The sequence below is a fragment of the Myripristis murdjan genome, chromosome 7 (genome assembly GCF_902150065.1).
Source record: "Myripristis murdjan chromosome 7, fMyrMur1.1, whole genome shotgun sequence".
NCBI lineage: Eukaryota > Metazoa > Chordata > Actinopteri > Holocentriformes > Holocentridae > Myripristis > Myripristis murdjan.
The window spans coordinates 14,449,746-14,470,976 of NC_043986.1; the positions used below are offsets into that span (position 1 = coordinate 14,449,746).

Genomic DNA, 21,231 nt, shown 5'->3' on the forward strand with positions numbered 1-21,231 from the left:
AAATATGTGTGGGATAGTGCTTTAAGGTGCTGCCTATGGCTACCTTTACCACCATCTAAAGACCACTGGAGAAAAAAAAATAGTTGGTATTACTGGTCATTTGTATTGCACAGAGACTCTAAATGGTTAAATCCTGCCCTGGGTTCATCCTAACAGGTTACAAGATCTGATCTGCTCCAACATTTCACTCAGACAATCAAGAAATAAATTTGTCTCGATTATTACTGAAGTGATCTCCACCTGACATCTTTCCGAAAAACACTGCAAACTCCTCCAAAATCCTAGTGTCTTCACTCTCCTATTTTCCATAATGATAATTTCCGACTCGGAAACCAACTAATTTCATTCCCTCAGCAGTAAAGGGGTGCACACTTCCTCTGACACTGATGGTCCCATTGGCCTCCGAGCATCTCAAGACATCCAAAAATGTTTCAGTTGACCTGGCACATCTTTGTTTTTCTATCTCAAACTGCACACAGCCATGCACAACACACCCCTCTCCACACATCCATTTCACACAGCTCTGACCAACCCCAGTGGACTTGTCTCGACAATATATTTACTCTTGCACAAGGCCTCTTGTGAGCCCCTATCTATTGACAGACCTTTGCTCAAATAGCTTCCAGCCAAATTGGAAACTAATCTGGTAAAACATGCAACATGAAACAGCTATCTTCCAGAAACTCCAACTGTCAAATTATTCATTTGAATTTCATACACAGAACATACTTCACCACTCGCACACTGCATAAAATGAAAGCATTACCATCACCAAACTGTTGCCTGTGCACTCAAAATGCAGTGGCCACATTCCCTCATCTGGTGTGAGAGCGCCCAAGGGCCACAGAGCTCTGCAAGAGGGTTTCAGAGTTCCTATCAAGCATATTGTCCAAAACCATTCCCTACTTGCCAGTAGGGAATGGTTCTGTTGCTTAATGACAGCTCCAAGTTGGAAATGTGCAATATGCAGACACAGCTCTGTCTCGCTGGTCTCACAGCCCACCAAGTGACCAAAAGCTTGTAGATGGAAAGCTCCTCATTGTGCCAGTATACACAAATGGCTTCTTGATTCCATAGACATGGACCAGGCAAAAACAGAAAATGTTTCACACTGGAAACTAGGTTTGTGTTGTTTTTGGTTGTTTGCCTTTTTTCCCTTTTTGCTGATTAATGTATGGACATTGGTGACTTTATTCATGTTATTAATTTTGATCAGTTTGTTACTCCCATATAACCATGTTTAAATACCAATTTAAAAAAAAAATGATCACAAAAATGTGCTGCTTATGGTATTATTATAATATTTCTGTTTGATCCCTGTGAGGACTTATATGGTATCACTATAATATTCCTATAATATTCCTGTAAACACTACAAAGTGTGTTCAGAGTATAGGCTGATATTCCTTAAAAATGCCTTAAAATATGTCTGCATCACTCACTTTCTACTGGCCTTGAAAAAAAGCAGCTGTCTGCTATTTTGACTGGTTTGGCCTTTTCTTTTCAGTGTTAATAACGCTAGCGTGATGGGTTGGCATTTCCCCTGTTAAGCTGCTACACTGCAAATGGTGATGTTTAATTTTTGTGTGGTTATATGCGTCTTGATTGCCATGAATCCTGGAATAAAGATACATCAATAGGCCCAGCTGGTTCCACACCTGTGGACCCCAACTCCCCATGTAGGGGAGTAAGAGACCTCATAGATCTGGCAGAGCCCAAATGGCCCATGTCCTATTATGGCCTCATCCTTCACATGAGGGGATAACTGAGAGAGGACCTGAGAATATAGATATAGAGAAACATTTAAAGGATGCATATTGGCAGAGTAGCAGTTTTCAAACCATTTCCTCCATAATGAAACATGAGTCCAAATGTTAAGCTTGGGCCAAATACAAAAACTTCACTGCTGAAGTCTAGAGGAAGGAAGTCTTGTTTACAGACCCATCAAAGCTTGAATTTTTCTCTTAAGAGGGCGATTCAGGGACTCCAAATGTCAGGAAATGTGACAGCTACAATAAAGGCTTTTTTAAAATATTTCCTTCCTCGTTATCACATTTCCTGATGTTTGAAGTGCCTGGATTGCCCTCTTAAAGACTCTGTTTTCCCCATTTTCATGAGCACCCGACACTCTCTTGATCTTTGTTTGATCATATAGAGCAACTAGTCATTTTTTTCTGTTTGCTTGAACTTCACAGCTCCAAGTAAAGAGCTTATTGGGAGCATCCGCATGAGAAGTTAATGCAACTGTGCTATAAACCTACAGTTGAAACATTCATATGCAGGGAAGTTTCATCTCTCCCCGAGTTGGTGATTTGCACAGAATCAATAAGATACTCAGAAAAAAAAAAAAAATCTACAGAAGCATGGCATCCCCTCTGGCTTTCCATCAGCAACCTAAACATACATCAAAGCTGTGCCAGGTCTATTTGAAGTCCAAGGAAGAGTAAGGGGTTCTGACTTGCATAGCTTGCCCTCCACATTTAAGGCCAGGGTTTTTTTTTGTTTTGTTTTGTTTTGTTTTTTAAGCTCAATATTACTGTTTACAGTCTCAAAGGGCTTTACATGCCTACAAGTTTCCAGCAAACAGGACGACACCCCCTGACTCAATTCAAGAAAAAACTCCCACCAAAAAACTCAACTTGAACTTGAACTTCCATAGCCATCAAATATCATGCCCACAGAACATATCTGGGAACATTTGAAAAGGGAAAAGGTGAAACATGCTAACATCACAAGACACTCTCTGCGATGCTCAAAAAGAAAGCTGAAAACTTGGATTCTCACATTCTGCAAAGGAAGAATTGTGAAGAACCAGTGCTTGACAGAGTGCAAGCTGTGATTAAGGCAAAGAGTGGACATACCAAAATATTTACCAATTATGACTTTAAGTAAATGCAAACAACCTTTTTTTAAAATTATAATAACAAATATAAAACATTGTGTGAGAAATTTTTAACAAAACATTATACATTGAAACAAGAGACTTTCAAACACCACCATAACATAATATAGCGAGGGAAACCTAATCAGCATCTCCCATACCCCCAACCTCACACACTTACACACACACACACACACACGCACACGTGCACGCGCCTGCACACGCGCACACACACGCCCACACTCACACACCCTGACTGGACCCCTGAAGCTGTCTGAACCCTGTGACGCCTCTGAAGGGTGGGAGTGAAGAAGATTGCATAATGCTCTTCATCTCTCTAATAAGCTGTGACAGTTTCTGACCCTCTGTTTATTTGCTGTTTTGAAGTTCGTCCTCAGTGCAGGTCAACAGGTGAGATCCCACAATACCTCTCTTCAGTGTAGTCATTTTAGGTTATAACTAATTTTTAGCTGTAGTATTAATGGAAGTAGTAGTATAGTAGTATTTGTTGTTGTTGTTGTTGTTGCGATGCAAACAGCTGTAAGCCTTGTTGCACTATTGGTAGCTGTTTTAGTAGGAGTATTATTACTATTATTAGTTGTAGCAGTTGTAATAGTCATACTAATAGGCAGTAGTGTTATTTAGCCTTTAATCATTTGTTTTGTGGGGGAAAAAAATGCCATGCTCACAAAGTGTAAATGTTTGACCTTGTTTGACTTGTAATTGTAATTGAGGAGAGGCCGAGGCAACAGAAAGAAAGAAAGAAAGAAAGAAAGAAAGAAAGAAAGAAAGAAAGAAAGAAAGAAAAAGAAAAAGAAAGAGAGGGGAAAAAATCCTACTTGCAGTGTTATAAGCCACTGTCAAGAGCGTGTTTAGACTGACTTTAAGATAACCTCCAACCACAGGAAAAAGGCAATGATCCTGAGAATCACTTTATCAGTTAACCACAGGACCTGCATGACAGGGATACTATGCAGCAGGAGTGTGTTTGCAAACTAAACTATACATGGAGGTGCTCATAAACAAAATGCAAATCTGCGTCAGTTCGTGTTTTGTCTTCATTTGGTCTGCTAATCCCTGACTTCCAGCCAGTGATTACAGCTAACATTAAACCCTGTGTCTTACTAGAATTAGAAAATGTATTAAACTTTTAATGGTGAAGAAATGGGACACAACAGTCGGTGGGTTGCTAATCGATAGAATTAAATGCATTCACGTCGTCTTTTATAGAGGATTATTCAACAGCCTACTGCAGTAATCAGCCTGAGCCAATGACGTCTCTGTCAGAGTCGCACTTATGTGCCTGCAGAGTGAAGATAAGCAGCAGCAACCTGCCGCACCCTGAGGAGGCACCTACTGCTCTCTGCAGCAAAACTGAACAAACCAGCTGGAGTGCTCATGGCACCTCCAAACAGTTCCAACCTTATAAGCAATAATGGGTTTTTCGTTTTATGAAATTCAATTTTTAAGTGCAATCGTACCCCCATCCACTACATTTTACATTTTGGTACCCTTACTGTGCTGTAGGGATGAGTTATTAGCTTTTCTGTGAAAGTTTCCAAAAATGGAAAAGTTTCAAGGGAAAATGGGTTACATCATGCCAGCTATGAAATGGCAGGCTTCTTCCTTTTTAACCAATAAAATTACAGTGCTCTCTTTCCTTTTGTAAAATAGCTTTTATGAATACATTCAGTATGTGAAGTTTTGTATAAAAAAAAAAAAAAAAGATTTTTTTTTTTAAAATTCTGCCCTAATCTTGCAGAGTAGGAACAGCTTGACTACCATGGCTGCCTTCCTTCATCACTGCCCTTTCCTGAAGTCTGCCCCGAAGCCGGCTCTGAGGAGAACAGGGGCCGCCTTGATGACTCTGGCCAATCAATGCCCCATCATTGCTCGCCAGGTCAGTGTTGGCGGCCTGTCCTCTTTGGACGCCAAGCTGGACGCCTCACCCACCCGCCGGCCACCAGTGACAGTGAACCAAAACAGGCAGTTCGCTCAGTCAGCTACTCAGGTGGCTGTGTCTGTGTCGAAAGGCTGTCCGTTTGTCAGCTCCCAGATTGGGATGGTCCGAGCCAGCCCTGAGGTACAGGAGGACGTGCAGGCAGAGCCCAACCCAGGTGGGCATAAACAGTAAACAATCCTATCTAGACATTAGGATGAGTAAACAAACACCTCAGCGATTACAAAATGGCACAACTGTTGAACCATCAAAATCTTTAGAACAAATGAGAAAAAAATCTGTCAGTGGGATGAGATAATTCAACTTGTTTCCAACACTAATCATCTTGTTCCAGAAATTTCTTGAATCATTTTCTTTATACACAAGAGCAATGTGAACTGCCTTGTTTCAACATATTTATACTAAATCCTAAAACAAGTGAAATCACATGGGAAACAAGTGAGATTAGTTCATCCCACTCTTTTTTTACTTGTTTTAGAAAAAGCAAGATTTTTGACACTGAATATGAAAGTAAGTGACTTGTTGATGATGGAGGTTTTTGCAGTGTTACTAAATTCTAACTTAAAACAAAGATCCAGGATGTGTAAAAAAAAATAGTGCAGCAGCCTCTCATGCATGGGCCTGCTCTCCTCTTTCACAGGTATGATTACTTCTCTGCTGAAGGATCTCAAGGGCTCAGTCCTCCCAGCATCACCTCAAGTCAAGGCTGTCACTCATCTCCTCAAAGACAACATGGGTGAGTTTAGAGAGCGAAAAGGACTGCAATCCTCAAATATTACTCATTTAATTAAATGCGGTCTGTGGTTATTTTTCCAATTTGTGTTTGCACTTAGGTGGTTCTTAGTTTAATATACAACAGCTTTAATGATTTCAAGTCAAAATCTAAATATTCCCCCCCGGTGTTTCCATCCCTGCAGTGGCCCCCAGCTACGACTACGATAGCTTCTTCAGTGAGAAGATTGCTGACAAGAAGAGGGACCACACATATCGTGTCTTCAAGACAGTGAACCGGAGTGCTGAGGTCTTCCCTTTTGCTGAGGATTACTCTATCGCAGGGAGGGAGGGCTCTCAGGTGTCTGTCTGGTGCAGCAACGACTATCTGGGGATGAGTCGGCACCCGAAGGTCCTCAAGGGGATCAGGTAAAATGAGAAAAAGTAAACCTAGCGCTGCATTCTTTATTCTTTGATATTAAAATTACCCACAGGGCTAATTTTTTTTCCGGTTTCTGAGTTGTCATTGTCTGGCAAACACTGTGAATATGAGACACTTTCATCAGTGGCTGATTGGTGACCTAGTTCCAGAGCAGCAACATTATTTCACTAACAATAATCTTCTTATTCGGGACAATTTTCCAGGCCTTGGGCCTTCCTATATTTGATTAATTTGTGTAGACTTAAGTATAACATCATGAATACATAAAGCATGTCTGCAGGAGACATCCTTATTTTAAAGTTTCCTTTTGGTAAAACTACATTCTCAGTCAAAAGTAGAATTATTTCTCATCAGAAAGCCTGAAACAAATCTCAAATCTTACACAATTTTCCATGTTGACATCAGGCCAAATTTATACTCAAACTAACCTCCATCTAAGAAAGCATAATTGTCACGGTGGATGGAAGGTGGAGGACCCAAAAACAGGAGCCGCAGGCAAAAAATGCTCAATGAAAAACAAAATTTAATTCACTACAAGGAACACAAGTAACTCAGGCAGGAAGCAGAATGCAACACAACACAATGAACCAACAAGGAACAGAACTCTAGACAGGACTTAAATACACAAGAACTAATGATCAAACAAGACACACCTGGGGAAGGGGCTTGGGGCACAAGACAGGAGAACACAGAGGATAGGCTGAGGGAAACACTGGGAGGGATCAGAACAATCAGGGGTGATTAACAGACACAGGACAGGTATAGCACTGGGAGGACTCCTCCCAGTGTCTTCAGTGAAATCACTAAAAAGAACCAGGCAAATGAAACACAGCAAACAGATACAAACAAAACACAAAACCATGACAGAAACACACAGGAAACAGAACCAAACAAAACACAAGCAACACGAAACCATGACAATAATGTTTTGTGTCACTTAAGCCTTTCTACAGATGCCTAGAGGTCAAAGGGAAAAAGTGACCCAAAATGTTGTCCTACAATATGAATTGACAAATGAATGAATGGATACTTTATTTTTGTGTCTGGTCATTTGCATTCCGGTATGTTAACCTTCTGTTAGCTCACAGCATGATACATAAATATCACCCAGACATAAGCATAAACACCATCCAAACAAAAACAGAGACAGAAACCTCCTAGAGATAGCGTTCTAGGCAATACAACAGAACAATAACAAACACACAAACATGAACATAAACACACAGGCACAAGACTGAATACACAAATCTATAGAAAACAAAATCTACATCGGCATACAATGGTGCCAAACACTGTATATTTGATCTAGTTTATAAACCAGTAGTCAGCAGTTCAAATGCAACAGAGTCTAAGAAATTCATCTATCCTATGTAACAATAAATATTTTCCTGCCATGTAGAAAAGTGTGTGGATTCATGCTGCTTTACTGCTGTATCCTATTCAACCCAGCACCTACCCTGCTGTGCCTGGACCAAGTCTAAAAACTTTAACTCTGTATTTTCCCAGAGATGCCCTGGACCGGCACGGCGCAGGAGCAGGTGGAACCAGAAACATCTCAGGCACCAGTAACTTCCATGTGATGCTGGAGCAGGAACTGGCTGAGCTCCACCAGAAAGATGCAGCTCTGGTCTTCTCCTCCTGCTTTGTGGCCAATGACTCCACCCTCTTCACCTTGGCCAAGATGCTGCCAGGTAAAATCTGACCTTTACCTCTGAGCCAAAAGTCAATCCACAGATCAAATCCTTTCATAGGTAGACAATTCATGTCCAACCCCAGAGCGTCTGTGCCTACAGACTACAAAAACATGATTTTAAATGTTTCTCAGTGACATCTTAGAAATCCTGCACATGATATTGTCTAGCATGCTGCTCATATTTCAGACACAGCTGCATTTTAGATTTCATACACTCTGGACAAACAGGTGAACAGCATCTGGGTGTTGATACTGTGTGTGGCAAGTCATCTCCATTGGTTTCATGATGTGTTTACTGTGGCATACAGGGTGTGAGATCTATTCTGACGCGGGGAACCACGCATCGATGATTCAGGGCATCAGGAACAGTGGAGCCAAACGTTTCATCTTCCGCCATAATGACAGCAGGCACCTGGAAGAGCTGCTGCGCCGCTCCGACCCCAAGACACCCAAAATTGTGGCCTTTGAGACCGTGCATTCAATGGATGGTGAGTAGCATAAAAAAAACTTCATGGTAGAGATCCTCTGGATTTAATTTATTTGCACAAACAGTCAGAGATGTATTAGAGGGTAAATCCATCTGAACTCAGTTTATTCATCGTTTTATATGCAGAGAAGACAGACATAAATCTTACTATTCATTCATAGCAACATGGCACATATCGGTAGACTTATTATTGACTTATGATGATCACTGGATAGTCACAGCTTACCCTCCCTCAAATTTTGTGTTGCATTACCTCATACAATCAACAAAATACTTCAAAAGAGACAAGAAAAAAGACAATTCAAGCTGCATGGGTGAGCCAACATAATAAATAAATAAAATATAATATAACACAACAGAAAAAGTCAAGATAATTACCAATGATAAAAGTTAATTTGACAATAAGTGTCACTAAAATGGGATTAGTGCCATTTTATTCTCTGCTGAATGTAACTGATATTATTTGCATTATTTCAACTTGACTGCTAAGGGACTTACAATGCTGACAACGGATAAGCCATCTGTGGCGAAAGTGGTATTTTTACAATGTAGAATAATTCAGTCGGCATTTGTGTTTATTGCTGTCATTACTGTGTCCCATGGGAGAAAACAGTTTTTCCCTCTTCAACCCCAACCAAATTTCAGATATGCCAGTGGTATGAATTGAACTAGATTAGGCAACCATGGCTATTATCTACCAGGAGTTAGGGGCTTATTTTATCATTTGAAACTGAAAATAAAACAAATTTTCAAATTCAATTTAATGTAAATGTCTAGATTTCTAGATTTGAGATTGATTTCATGCTCTTAAACATCTCCACCTACAAAGAACAACAGATGTTCTGCACCCAGGTTTAAGCATATATCTTCATCTGCCTTATGCAATAGTGGCATTCACAGCACTCCTTTACTTTCACAGTTCACTCACTACTGCATCATGCCAATTATACCGTTTCACTCCTGGGGGCTTTCAGGTGCCATATGTCCTTTGGAGGAGCTGTGTGATGTAGCTCACCGTTACGGAGCACTGACGTTTGTTGATGAAGTTCACGCTGTGGGCCTGTATGGAGCCCGTGGAGCTGGAGTGGGCGAGAGGGACAACGTTATGCACAAGATTGACATTGTTTCTGGGACTTTAGGTGAGCAACTGGCTTTATTTTTTATCTATAATGTCCACATACATAAAGCATTTGCTTGGTTCCAACTCTTACCTTCATCCAAGGGACCACTTGTGCTGTGATGCATGTTTGCTTACATCAAACACACACACACACACACACCATCTCTCTTTGTTACCCACTGCAAAAAAATATCCATGTTAACAAGTAGGCTAATTTAATCTAATATTAAGTCTTAGATATATTTTTTTCTGAAAAAAGGCAGAAAGAAGAAAAAAACTGTCTTCTGGATGAGACAATCCCACTTGTTTCAATTTCAGTTTCATTTTTTTCTAGAGTTTTAAGTGTAACTATGTTGAAACAAGGCAGAATAAGCTTGATCAGCCCACTTAGTATCAAGAAAATGGCACTTTATTCAAGAAAATTCTGGAAACAAGTTGATTAGCACTGAAACAAATGGGATTATCTCATCCCTTGGCAGACATTTCCCCTTTACATGCAACTAAATGACTTGTTAAGACAATTTTTTCCGTGTACAGGGCAAGGCAAACAGCTTCTAACCGTCATAGATTAGGCCTAGGTCACACCAAGTGTCTCTCGTCTTGGCTACGACCCCATTTATAGCCAATTACACTCACTGACACGGTCATATTGCTGATATAGCTGCATTAACTCTCACTGGGCATGATGCTGTCCTGGTGTTGGTTGAGTGAGGAGCCGCAGCTCTTGTCGAAGGAAGCAGAGGTATTATCAGCTGGGTGCTTGCTCTACTCCCAGTCTGGTCATAAGAGATAAATCCTTCACCAGGGCTTCATATTGGGCTGTAAGGTTTTAGGTACAAGCCCCTGTCAACTTCAAATCCAGTACAAACCAATCCTGGATTACAGCTTTCATTTTTACCCTGCACTGTGCAAATCTAGATTTGACATGAATTTTTCTAATTTTACTAACATTTTCCAAACATAATTTTCCGAACAATCAGAATAGGGATATCAAATGGTTTCTTATTTATTTGATTTTATGCATCTCTGTTTATAACAGGATTTTGACCTGAGGAATATGTGTAAGAAAAAAAAAAAATAACGCAGAGAGGGACATTTCAAAAGGGTAAACAAATAGGATATCAGTTATGGAGAGCAAAATAGTTTTATTTGATGAGCTAGCTGGAAGATGTGTGGGCTGGGTTGTAAAAAAAAATGTGAAGATTTAATTGGCTGAAATTTTTATTTATGCTTACAAGTTCAGCATGAGGTCATTGTGAAATACACACTGTTTTTCCAAGGAATGCATAAAAATAAAATAAAAGTAATAAAAGTAATAAAAGTTTTCGCGCAAGTAAAAGTGATGGGAGTTCATTTCATGGGGACTTTATAGGTACCCTATTCAAAATTGAAGCTTGAGTGAAGTCAGTATCATTTATCCTCAGCAGACAAAAATTTGTAGAATAAGCATCAAAAGTCGGGCTGATAATGTGAACCATGCAGACTCAACCTTCACATCTTGTGCTCATTCTACATCAGTGGAGTCTAAAAGGTCCTCACTTGGCACACCTCCTTCTGTTATTCCTACTCCAGGTAAAGCCTTTGGTTGTGTCGGCGGCTACATTGCCAGTAGCGCCGCCCTGGTGGACACAGTGCGCTCCTTCGCGGCCGGCTTCATCTTCACGACTGCGCTGCCGCCCATGGTGCTGTCCGGAGCCCTGGAGTCTGTCAGGGTGCTGAAGAGCCCCGAGGGACAAGTTCTTCGCCGGGCCCACCAGAGGAACGTCAAACACATGAGGCAGCTGCTCATGGATAAAGGGCTGCCTGTGGTCAACTGCCCCAGCCACATCATCCCTATACGGGTAGGAACCAGTGATGCTGCTGCCACACCTATCAGGCCTGTCTTTTTTGTGTCAGAGCAATGTCACCTACAGTAAAATATGCAACAATTCAAAGGAACCATTATCAGCCTATTACTAATCTCACTGGTGACATGGAGAATTGTCTCATCATAAGAATCACTTTGCCATTTTTCACCTACTCTTCTATTCTGTGCTTTCAGTACTTGAAATGACTCAACAAATTTTTACCTCTGAAGTTAAAGATGTTTCGTAATATAAGATCGGGTGTTGCGTCAGTATGGCAGTGATATCAGGATATGAGACTTGATATCATCTTGGATTTTGGATATCCTAATGTTGTGATATGACATACAGTATGTGTTGTCCTTTCCTGGGTTTAAAGGCTGCATTACAACAAAGGGAAGCAATTTTCTGACCTTATCAGATTGTTCTAGCTGTTTTTATTTGCCTCTGCCTGCTAGATCAGCATATCTACATTAAAGCACCATTATTCATCCCTGCTGTCTTGTCACAGTATTGATATTGAGATATTCGGTAATAGATATTGATATTTGATATTTTCTCCATATCATCAACTCTGGCAGTACACCATTTTGTACCTGACATATATAAGAAAAATGCATCCATTTTGATCAGTGTCACTGTCTATAGCTCAATAGATGCAGCACAGTTATGGATTTGATTGCAGCTCAGGTCACCACTACAAAAGGTGGATGCACTTTTCATACTAACTAAAAGCATCAACCAAGTGGCTTATGTTGCTTTTTTATGTTCGTTACCCAGGTGGGCAACGCTGAGCTTAACACCAAGGTGTGTGACACCCTGTTGGAGAGACACAACATCTACGTTCAGGCCATCAACTACCCCACGGTGCCTCGCGGTGAGGAACTGCTCCGTCTGGCTCCCTCTCCTCATCACAACCCGGCCATGATGGAGTACTTTGTGGGTGAGTGTCTCCAATAACCTCTGCATGGGGTTTCCTCATAGAAATTACTTGTTGTGGTAGCCATCCAATCACGTTAAGTGGGGACAATGGTGGTAAGAGTGATTTATGTTTGTCCTTTGTGTCTCTCTTTGCTTTGTAAGCATATATTGGCCTCTTGGCACCCACTAGTTACTTAAGTGCAGTAAAATATGACAATGTCCTGTTGAGATGTTAAATGTAATTTCACTGATGTTTCATTTACGATAACACTACTGATAGAGCAACTTACTGTGGAAATGGCTAAAATAGTAAGCACAAATTTTTAAAGAAAGATAAGACAAATAGGGTAAATTGACACTGACATCTAAGGTTCTCAGTGTTATTTGGAACCACTAATGTGCACAGAGGGAAAAGTGGGTCCTGGTATTGTTTGCACAAGATGTTTTTCCAGCACCATGAGCATGGGGCCAACATATTACATGTGCTGAAGTAAAAAAAAAAAAAAAATGCATTAAGCATTCCAAAATGCAATGCAGTTTACAAGGAAAACCTACATCGAGTGCCCTTAAAGCTGTACTCGCTAAAATTGTGAAAATGAGGACTCAACAAACAAAAAAACTTTGGAATAAGCATGTAATATATCAGTAAGTCCAACAATGAGAGCCATATAGATTCACCTGCCAAATTATTATTCCACATTTTTACTGTTAGATGATTCTAAACAGCGCTCACTTAAACCCTCCCTCAGTATTGAATGTTCACGCTGTAAAATGTTTATTCTGTGTTTTTCCTTTACAGACAAACTGGTGGAGGTGTGGCAGGAGGCGGGGCTTCTGCTGAACAGCCCGGCCACGGCTTCCTGCACCTTCTGCGATCGCCCGCTCCACTTCGACCTCATGAGCGAGTGGGAAAAATCCTACTTTGGCAACATGGAGCCACAATACATAACTGTGTCTGCCTAATAGCAAAGCAAAAGTAGATTCTTGACATGAATTACAGATATATGTATAAATTTAATTCTACATAGTATGTTATTTTCAATCAGAAAATATGACACTGAGAATAGTACAAATGTACATATATTATTCTTGTGTTTACAATAAGGAGGCCCTCTAATGTCAGTGATAAAGACAAAATTTAAGTGTTTGGTTATTTATATTTTTATTTATTTACACTGACTGAAGTGACTTGTGTTTGTGTTTGCTCTCGTGGATATTAAAGAAAAGTGCGCCTCCTCCCCTGTAAGAGCATAAAACCTGCACACTGGGCACTTTTTAAAATATTTAATCTAGGTGTGATGGTTTGGATTAAATTATGGTATTTATGTTCCTGTGGCATTACATCCTTCATCTAACATACTCACCATTTATTTCCATTTTCCATGATATTATTCATGTTTTGTTTAAAACTTAAAAGACATCCACTGGCCAGTTTGTAGTAGAAGTGATTTGGTTGATAACATGAGGAATAATAAACATACAAATTTAATTCATGATGCTGATGATCTCTGCCATTCAGATTTTTTTTCTAGTATAGAATATTTTGTGTTGCTGTGATTATTAATTATGCAGAATATCATAATAAACAATACTGCTGATAATTCATTTGAACTTGGAAGACACTATAAATCAAGCAAACAGAGCATCACTTTCAAAAAATAACCCATAAAAATATGTCGTAGAAAACTCCCACTGATTTCTCCATCATTTGGACAGGCCATTCTCAATATAATGACATCTCCAGGAATAGGCACTGATATGGCTACATTATGCAAGCTATGTTGGAGATCTCTTGCAATACTCTGAATATCATCACTAGTTGACATTGCAGGGGCTGGCCACTTCACGTTTGACTCTTGCCCTGAGCCTGCGTAGCTCTGCATTCTCACAGTCCACCACCAGGCCGCACTCAATCAGTCTCCAGGCCTTACTGAGCTGCTGCTCCCCATAATGCTGCAGCGCCCCCCGCAGGAAACACTCAGCCAGACGCAGCCTCCCCAGACTGGCCTCCACACACTGGATGGCTTGGCCCCTGTGGAGCTCCAGGGCGCGAGTGAAATCCTCCAGAGCTGGCCCTTCTCTGGAGCACAGCACCAGGCTGCGGCCTCGCCGGCACAAGTCCTCAGCCCATACTTGGGGGTCATCTGAGCCGCTGGCATCAGACCCTCCATGGTTGTGGATAACTCGGTCCAAGTCGACTATCGCTCGCTCATGTAAGCCCAGCTGGGCGAGGCAGGCAGCCCTCTGACGGAGGTAATGGAGTCTGTGATTTCCTGTTGCTTGTACTGCCAAGGTGAGAAGTGTCAGGGCCTGATCCCAGTGGCCACTTGACGACACAGTGCTGGCCTCCTGAGCTGCTGCCTAATACAGTGCACACATGCAATACAAACACTATTGATATGTGGATAAATGTGTCATGAAAGTATTGTCCTTAGATTGATTATCTCTGATAATTACTCTCTCTAATATCATCATACACCATGTATTTTTACATCTTTTCAAATAACTCATAAAGGCAGAAGCACCAAGATACCCTGTGACCATTTTGTAGTCAAAAAAGTTGGCAATAATAGCAACAATGGGAAAAGAAACTTACAGGTGTCAACACCATTTTGTTTATTTTTTTTCCACCAGTATGACGGTTGTATTTTAGTTTCTAAATTAGCTTTGAGTTTAGCTGGCAGAGTGATAAAACATAGAAGAGAAATGGGATGAGAAGACACTTTGATCAAATCACAGCTCTCTGTCAATGTAGAGGACGAGCAACAGAATTAGATAACCTTCTAACAGAGCTAGGGATTTACTTACACAATCTATTCCCAGTTTAATAATAAAAGTCCTCCCACTGTCACAGTCAGGAACTATATTTCTTGGATTTTGGTGTTTGATGGTCATAGACAGTGAATTAGCAGTACTGAGTTTGCCATTACATGCTGATCTGAACAGTTCATTATGTTTCCCTTGGTATTATTCCACTGCTTGTCCATCAAAACAAAAGTAAAGGCACTTTTACAAACCCTAGCATGGTCAGGTCAGCTGATATGAAAGAAAACCTATTTGCTGGAAACGGTAGAGTAAAAAATAAACATTGCCAGGGCCAATAGATATAATTGGCACATCAACTTACAATAAGCAAGACAGGCATAAACATTCAGTCAAGATAACAAGCCAAGACACAACAGTATTGGATAAATGACAAATGTGTAAATAGTGAACCTGGGATAACGGTATCAAGCCCTACCTGTGCCGTCCGCTTCCGGTGACTCAGAGGCATCAAGGTCAGCAAGAAGTCCAGACCTGTGGGATCTTTCTCTGCTAGTTTGCTGAGCCTGCGCGCGGCGCCAAGGTAGTTCTGCTGCCAGGCCTCCACCACTCCCACCCTGGCCTGTGCCACGGCCTCCCTGGGCTCCTGGCCAAACACCTGGCTCAGATGAGCAGCGGCCGCCTTAACCCCACCTGGAGACAGACAGACAGATGAGTGTAAAAAGTATTGACTACAGTGGATACAATCCATGATCCAATAACATCAAGGATAATGGTGAGAATTCAAGCAGCACCTTTTGGCAAGATTTCCATCTCACCTTTGGCTAAGAGGATGTCAATGTAGAGGAGATGCCATCTGGGGTCTCTGCAGTCAGTCCTCATCAGAGCTCCACCAATAATAAAAGCCTCTCTGAGCTGCTCTTCGTGGCAGGGGACAGCATTAGCAACCAGAGTCTCTGACAGATTGGAGCGGCAGTACTGCTGCAGCCAATCACAAACCAGCTTCCGTGCCTTGTCCTTGAGTGACAGGATGTCTTTGGTGACAATGTCACTGCTTATCTGAAGCGCTGCCAGAATATCGTGAGTGCATTCCTGTGGGGGACAAAAAGGCAGTTTGACCATCACATTGAAATGGCCAGTGTACATCACCCACACTTGGCAGGATTTGGTGTAAAAATACAGCTGTCTCACCAGCCTCAATTTAAAAGACTGATTACAGCAGAGACAAGAACATCCTAACACTGCTACATAAGATCCTGTAGATCTGCTCTATTTCCCCAAATAAAATTCTGGTGCTGGGTTTATGTATTTTTCTGCCTGCAGAAAGTAAAGGAACTGAACTTAAGAGTGAAATATAAAATTTGTCTTGGGCAGCAGACAGCAATCACTCCTTGACTCTCCAAATGGCCTCTTGACCTCTGAAATCTCTTTGGTATATTTTAGTTTAAACCAAGCACAGACTAGTTGGTGTGTGCAATGTGCACTTTACAGACACCACATCACAAGATTTCTCATCACTGAGGATAAAATTTTTGTCTAAAATACAATTGCTGAGCTACAATACATTAGTACAGCTTTTTAAAGTCAGAATACCTTCTGTTGGTTCAGCATGAGATAGGTAAAGCCTCTTCCACAAAGCGCCTGTATGTGGTTCGGGTGATCCTTGAGAATGGCACTGAAGTCAAAGATGGCTGTCTTTCGTTGGCCCAACAAGGCGTAACATCGAGCTCTCTCCAGCAAGGAGTCGGCTGCCTCACCACCTGTAAAAATACAAATTCTGATATTAACATTATCTTATTTCTCATTATTGGATCAATTGTATTATCTAGTTTAGCTGTGTGCATTGTCTTGTGTAATATGGCTATTGCTGATTTACATGGTAATTAAATATTTATTGCAACACATTCTGTTCATATTGCATGGACGTGTCATTGCTGCACACATAAATTGACAGATTACAGCTCAGAATGGTTGGTTGGTAGTTTAATATCAAAATTTATCCTTAAGACTTCATACAAACATTTGGAGAAGCCCAATGCTCATGCATTTTTCTTCTGCTTTTAATAAAATACAGCCTTGTTCATTAAGTGAAAGATTGGTGTGTGAATTTAAATTACCACATCAACTTGTTTTATGGATTTTAGATTTCCTGACTGACAGACTTTCAATCAGGAAATCTAATTCACAATGACCCTCTGTCAGGTCATGGTGAATGGCTGTAACTCAGACACACACCCAGGTTCATCATAACAGCATGTGTGGGTTTATCACCTTTACTGAATATCATGCACACTGACAGCTGTGGAAGCTGCAAAAAAGGCGTTTATTTTGTCAAGTTCTCAGATGATGCAGCACTGCTGTCTCTCCCTCGGGGTCCAGAATGGGATGAAAGTGCAATGCTCCCTGCCTTTGTAAAAGGGTGCAATGGCAGCTTTTTAGATTTAAATGTTTCTAAAACTAAAGAGATGATCATTGTTAATGGATACAGTTGTCTTGCATGTTGAAAATGTGGTGAATCTGCCCCAAAACGGTTTTGTGTCTCCACTTAATTCCTTTCTAGATTACATCAAGATATATACTAATGGTTCTCATTAAAAAGGAAGCAAACCTGAAAATTTAAAGCATCAAGTTAACAGCTAGAATCAATCAAGCAAGAAACACCAATATCTCATTAACCAGAGTCTATTCACCAGAGGCCATTATAGCAATGGAGAGATAAGCCACAGCCTCTCTGAGCGCGCTTTCCTCTTTTGTGCCCTCCAGGATGCGTTTTGAGGCGGAGTGGCAATGTCCCTGCAGCAGTGCCCTGTCCTTCTGATGTGCCACCGCCAACAGGGGGCGCAAGCAGCTCGTATCGCCACACTGGATGAGCTTTTTCAGCAGCTGGAGGGAAAATAAAGGAATGAAGTCTCTACATCAATAAGTCTAATTGCTGCAGAGTTAGGAGACAGACATATTAGGCTACCTGACATAGCACTGTCTTGTTACTGAACTGTTTCAATTTAATCACATCAGTTCTTTCTTTATTATCCCAATGTGGAAATCTGGTTTACAGACAGAATGCATAATAAAATAGTCACTATCACATTACAACCCATACAACTAACATCAGCTGGTAAGACAATGCGTCAATAGCCTTCATGGTCTTAGCAGTGGTCAATGGTTTTGTCAATGAGGGTCAATGGTTGTTTTTTTAATTTAATCAGCTGAAACTCATAACCCCCCTCTCTGAAACGAGACATTGAAATGCACACCTGTGACTGCAGAACCAATTTAAATAGTACCATTAAATCACCACTCATACTAGCACTCATGTGTCACTTAGCAGCCATGATGTTCTACTACTATTTAAGAACATGGATTGGTAGATGATATGTATATAATTATTATTAGTGTTTCATTATTGCTAATTAAAAATAAATGGTTTATTGAATTATTGAGCATTCTTCCTATCATAAAATATTATGCCTGGGAATGCCTATTAGCTGTTCTAAAATGAGGGTAAAATAACCTCTTGTGGCTTATTATTTAATTCTTAAATGAGCATAAGAGGCTACATCATTTCATGAGCAAATTAAGCAATCAACTTATGGTGATAAATGAGTCCTTGTTCGCTCCTTTAGAGTCAGGTTTAGGCCCCCTGAAGGGCATTCAGAGAGGATGAGCTCAAACTGCCCCCTGAGGAGGTGACCTAGATGGCTGAAAATGGAAAAGGACTTTAGCCTTCTTCACCTGCAACAATTTCAGGCAGTTACGCCTGGCCAGTAATGTCACTGGCTATTTTCACTACCCTCCTGTGTTTGTTTTTATTGTTCTGGCTGCTGAAACAGGCTACAATATATTATACATTAACAAAAAAAAAAAAAAAAGATTGACCAGGCTTGTAAACACCTACCAGGTTTGATTTTGTTCCCATATGGTACGTAGCTAATATACTGAATGTAAAGCAAAGATCTTGCTATATGCTATGTTTGGGGTTAACAAACATTTTCATCTAAATGCCCCTTCGAAGAGATGCACACTTGGTGAGACACACTGATTTGATGACAGTTTGTCCCACAGGTCCCCAAGTGGTACATTTTTTGTGATTGAATGATTTTGCAGAACTGAATTACTGTCTCTTCTCTACATGGTTGGTTCAGTAATCACCTTTACATTCACTCATCCTCTAATCTTCACATTACATTACAAATAAGTTGTACTACTCTTCATTTTGCTGGGGAGAACCCTGGATCCCCACTGAGGACCTGATTTTAGGAGCATCTGCCCTACACATACTGCACCTACCTGATTGGCGTCATAAAGGAAGCCCCTGTGCAGCTGCAGCAGGGCGAGGCGTGCCAGGATGGGTGCCCGGGGGCTGATGGGACCGATGGCCAGCAGTAACCGGTAGGCCTCCTCCACCCGGCCAAGTTGGTACAGGGCATCTGCCACCAGGATCTGAGGCCCATCGGCACCAGGCTGGAGCTCCATGAGCAGCACAGCCAGGGAGTGGACACCGCCAGGAGTCCTAAAGCACACAGGGAAAAAATAAAACTCCAATCAATTTATTATTCAGCTTACCAAGTGGGATAACATTAATTGCCATTAGAGTAGGCATAATTCCATAATTTTAGTGAGATGAACTATAGCTAAGAAACTAAGAAAAAAAAAACACTATACCCCTCTCGGTGGTTGTCTCTCTTTGGCGGGGCCTGTAACTGATCCCCTTGCTGGTGCTCCTGGGACTTTTCTTTTAGACCCGGGCTGGATCTGCGCTCTCTGGTCCCCTCCAGCAAGACTCTTCCTTGCTCTAATAAAACAGTAAAGAGCAGCCCTCGGCAGTTCCATGGCACAAGGCAGCGCACCGTGAGCGCTGTGTCCTGAGGCTGCAGCCTGCTGGCTGTCACATAGTCTAGAGCCGTGAGGTAATGTGAGCCACTCATCATGCGTAGGAGGCCTCTGCCACAGAGAGCCCGCACACAGCTGGATGGATGAGGAGCACTGTGCTCGATCACAGCCTGGAAGTCCTCTAACGCCCCCTTATGGTCATCAGAGAGAAGTCGTGCATAGCCACGGAGAACTTGCACTGTGTTCTGGTAGCTCTGCTGACCTGGGGCGGCTGCTAGCTGGCTGCAGATGGAAAGGGCCTCTTTGTGTTCCCCTCGGAGCAGAAGACAGTCAGCAAGCCGAACCCGCAGCTCTCTGCCTCCTCCATCAGGCTCCAAGTGACACAGAGTCCGTAACTGAGTGATCACAGGATCCAGGAGCTCCACTCCTTCAGTGGACCGAATGTCTGGACGGAGGAGGACCCCCTCCCTGTAGCCAGACAGGCCTCTCTCTGCTTGTTGGCGAAGGTGGTTTCGAGCAACCCCGCCTGTGCCATGGTCTGTGAAGAGCTTCTGGAAATACATTCGGGCAGAGGCAGGGTGGATCTCAAACGCCTCCCCCAGATCTCTGCATGCCTCTGCAGCTCGCCCACCTGCTGAGAAGCAGGCAGCTGCTCTGCTAGTTAAGAGTCTAGCTCTTCTTTCAGGTGTCTCTTGGACTGACTTATCTATACTGCTACCTGTCTTCTGCTGAGAATGGCTTTGTTGCAAGATAATAGAGTACACCTCTGCGCTCTCCACAAACCTGCCTGTCAAAAACAGATGTGCTGCTTTAAGTTCTTGCACATCTTTATCTTCAGGTGAAACAGCCACCAGAAACTCAATCACTTTAGAAGAAGCCTCAAGGTCTAAATTATCATCTTTATTGGCTGTCAGTGCAGACTCAGTATCTGACATTGAGGAAGGATGTATCTGCAATATTTGATCTGAAAAGGCCTTCACTATTTTGGGTAGGTGTTTAACCTGTCTGCTCTTGACCAGTGTCACAGTGTCAGATTTGTTATTCAGGTATGTTGCGAGATAAAGTTTGAGAGCCTTGTTACTCTGAGGCTCGCAGAAAAAGCAGGCCATAGCACGGGTTAGTTCCAACACCACCCGAGTTGGACCCTCTGGACAAGGGCCTCGCTTCCCTTCAAGCAGAGCTGTGCAACGAGCAAAAATCTCATCACAGCCATGCCCACCACTCTGAAGTAGAGACTCCATTTTGAAAATGGTGGCTGACAAGTTGTTGGGGCTGAGTGTGGATAGAAACACAGCTGCTAGGCCTTTATTAAGTCCCTCAGCGGCCTGGATCTCCCCATGACTATCAAGCCAAGCCTCTAGTGTGGAGATCACTCCTGTAAGGCTGCACCTCTCCAGGTTTCGCATGTGGGACACAGTGGAAACAGCATGAGTCCTGAAGGCGGAGGTGTAGAGAGCAGTAGCCCTCTCCAGCTCTCCGGCCTCAAGTAGCTTGTCTCCATCCCGGCACAGCTCAGAAATCCCGGCTCCAGGCTGAATAAGGGCAGTCATGGTCATGCAGCAGCCTCCTCTCTCTTTCTC

At 42.0% G+C, this 21,231-nt stretch overlaps 2 protein-coding genes across 3 annotated transcripts; one reads left to right on the forward strand and one right to left on the reverse strand.

The window, feature by feature from the left end:
* The first annotated feature begins 3,190 nt into the window (after positions 1–3,190).
* On the forward strand, positions 3,191–13,554 carry alas2 (aminolevulinate, delta-, synthase 2). Of its 2 annotated transcripts, none has more exons than XM_030056791.1 (10): positions 3,191–3,291; positions 4,643–4,997; positions 5,481–5,576; positions 5,758–5,980; positions 7,500–7,684; positions 7,995–8,174; positions 9,148–9,312; positions 10,866–11,134; positions 11,918–12,080; positions 12,858–13,554. In XM_030056791.1, the coding sequence occupies exons 2-10, from the start codon at positions 4,664–4,666 to the stop codon at positions 13,019–13,021; spliced, it is 1,779 nt and encodes a 592-aa protein (XP_029912651.1). In that variant the 5' UTR covers positions 3,191–3,291; positions 4,643–4,663; the 3' UTR covers positions 13,022–13,554. The 2 variants fall into 2 exon arrangements, with proteins under 2 accessions (XP_029912651.1, XP_029912652.1); XM_030056792.1 differs by having other exon boundaries at positions 3,197–3,291; positions 4,648–4,997.
* Positions 13,555–13,805: 251 nt separating this feature from the next.
* ttc34 (tetratricopeptide repeat domain 34) lies at positions 13,806–21,201 on the reverse strand. Its single transcript, XM_030056521.1, has 7 exons — positions 19,484–21,201; positions 19,109–19,331; positions 17,512–17,704; positions 16,415–16,581; positions 15,640–15,913; positions 15,300–15,514; positions 13,806–14,419 (listed from the first exon to the last, which is right to left on the reverse strand). Exons 1-7 carry the CDS (start codon positions 21,199–21,201, stop codon positions 13,874–13,876), a joined length of 3,336 nt encoding a protein of 1,111 aa, XP_029912381.1. The 3' UTR covers positions 13,806–13,873.
* Positions 21,202–21,231: the final 30 nt, after the last annotated feature.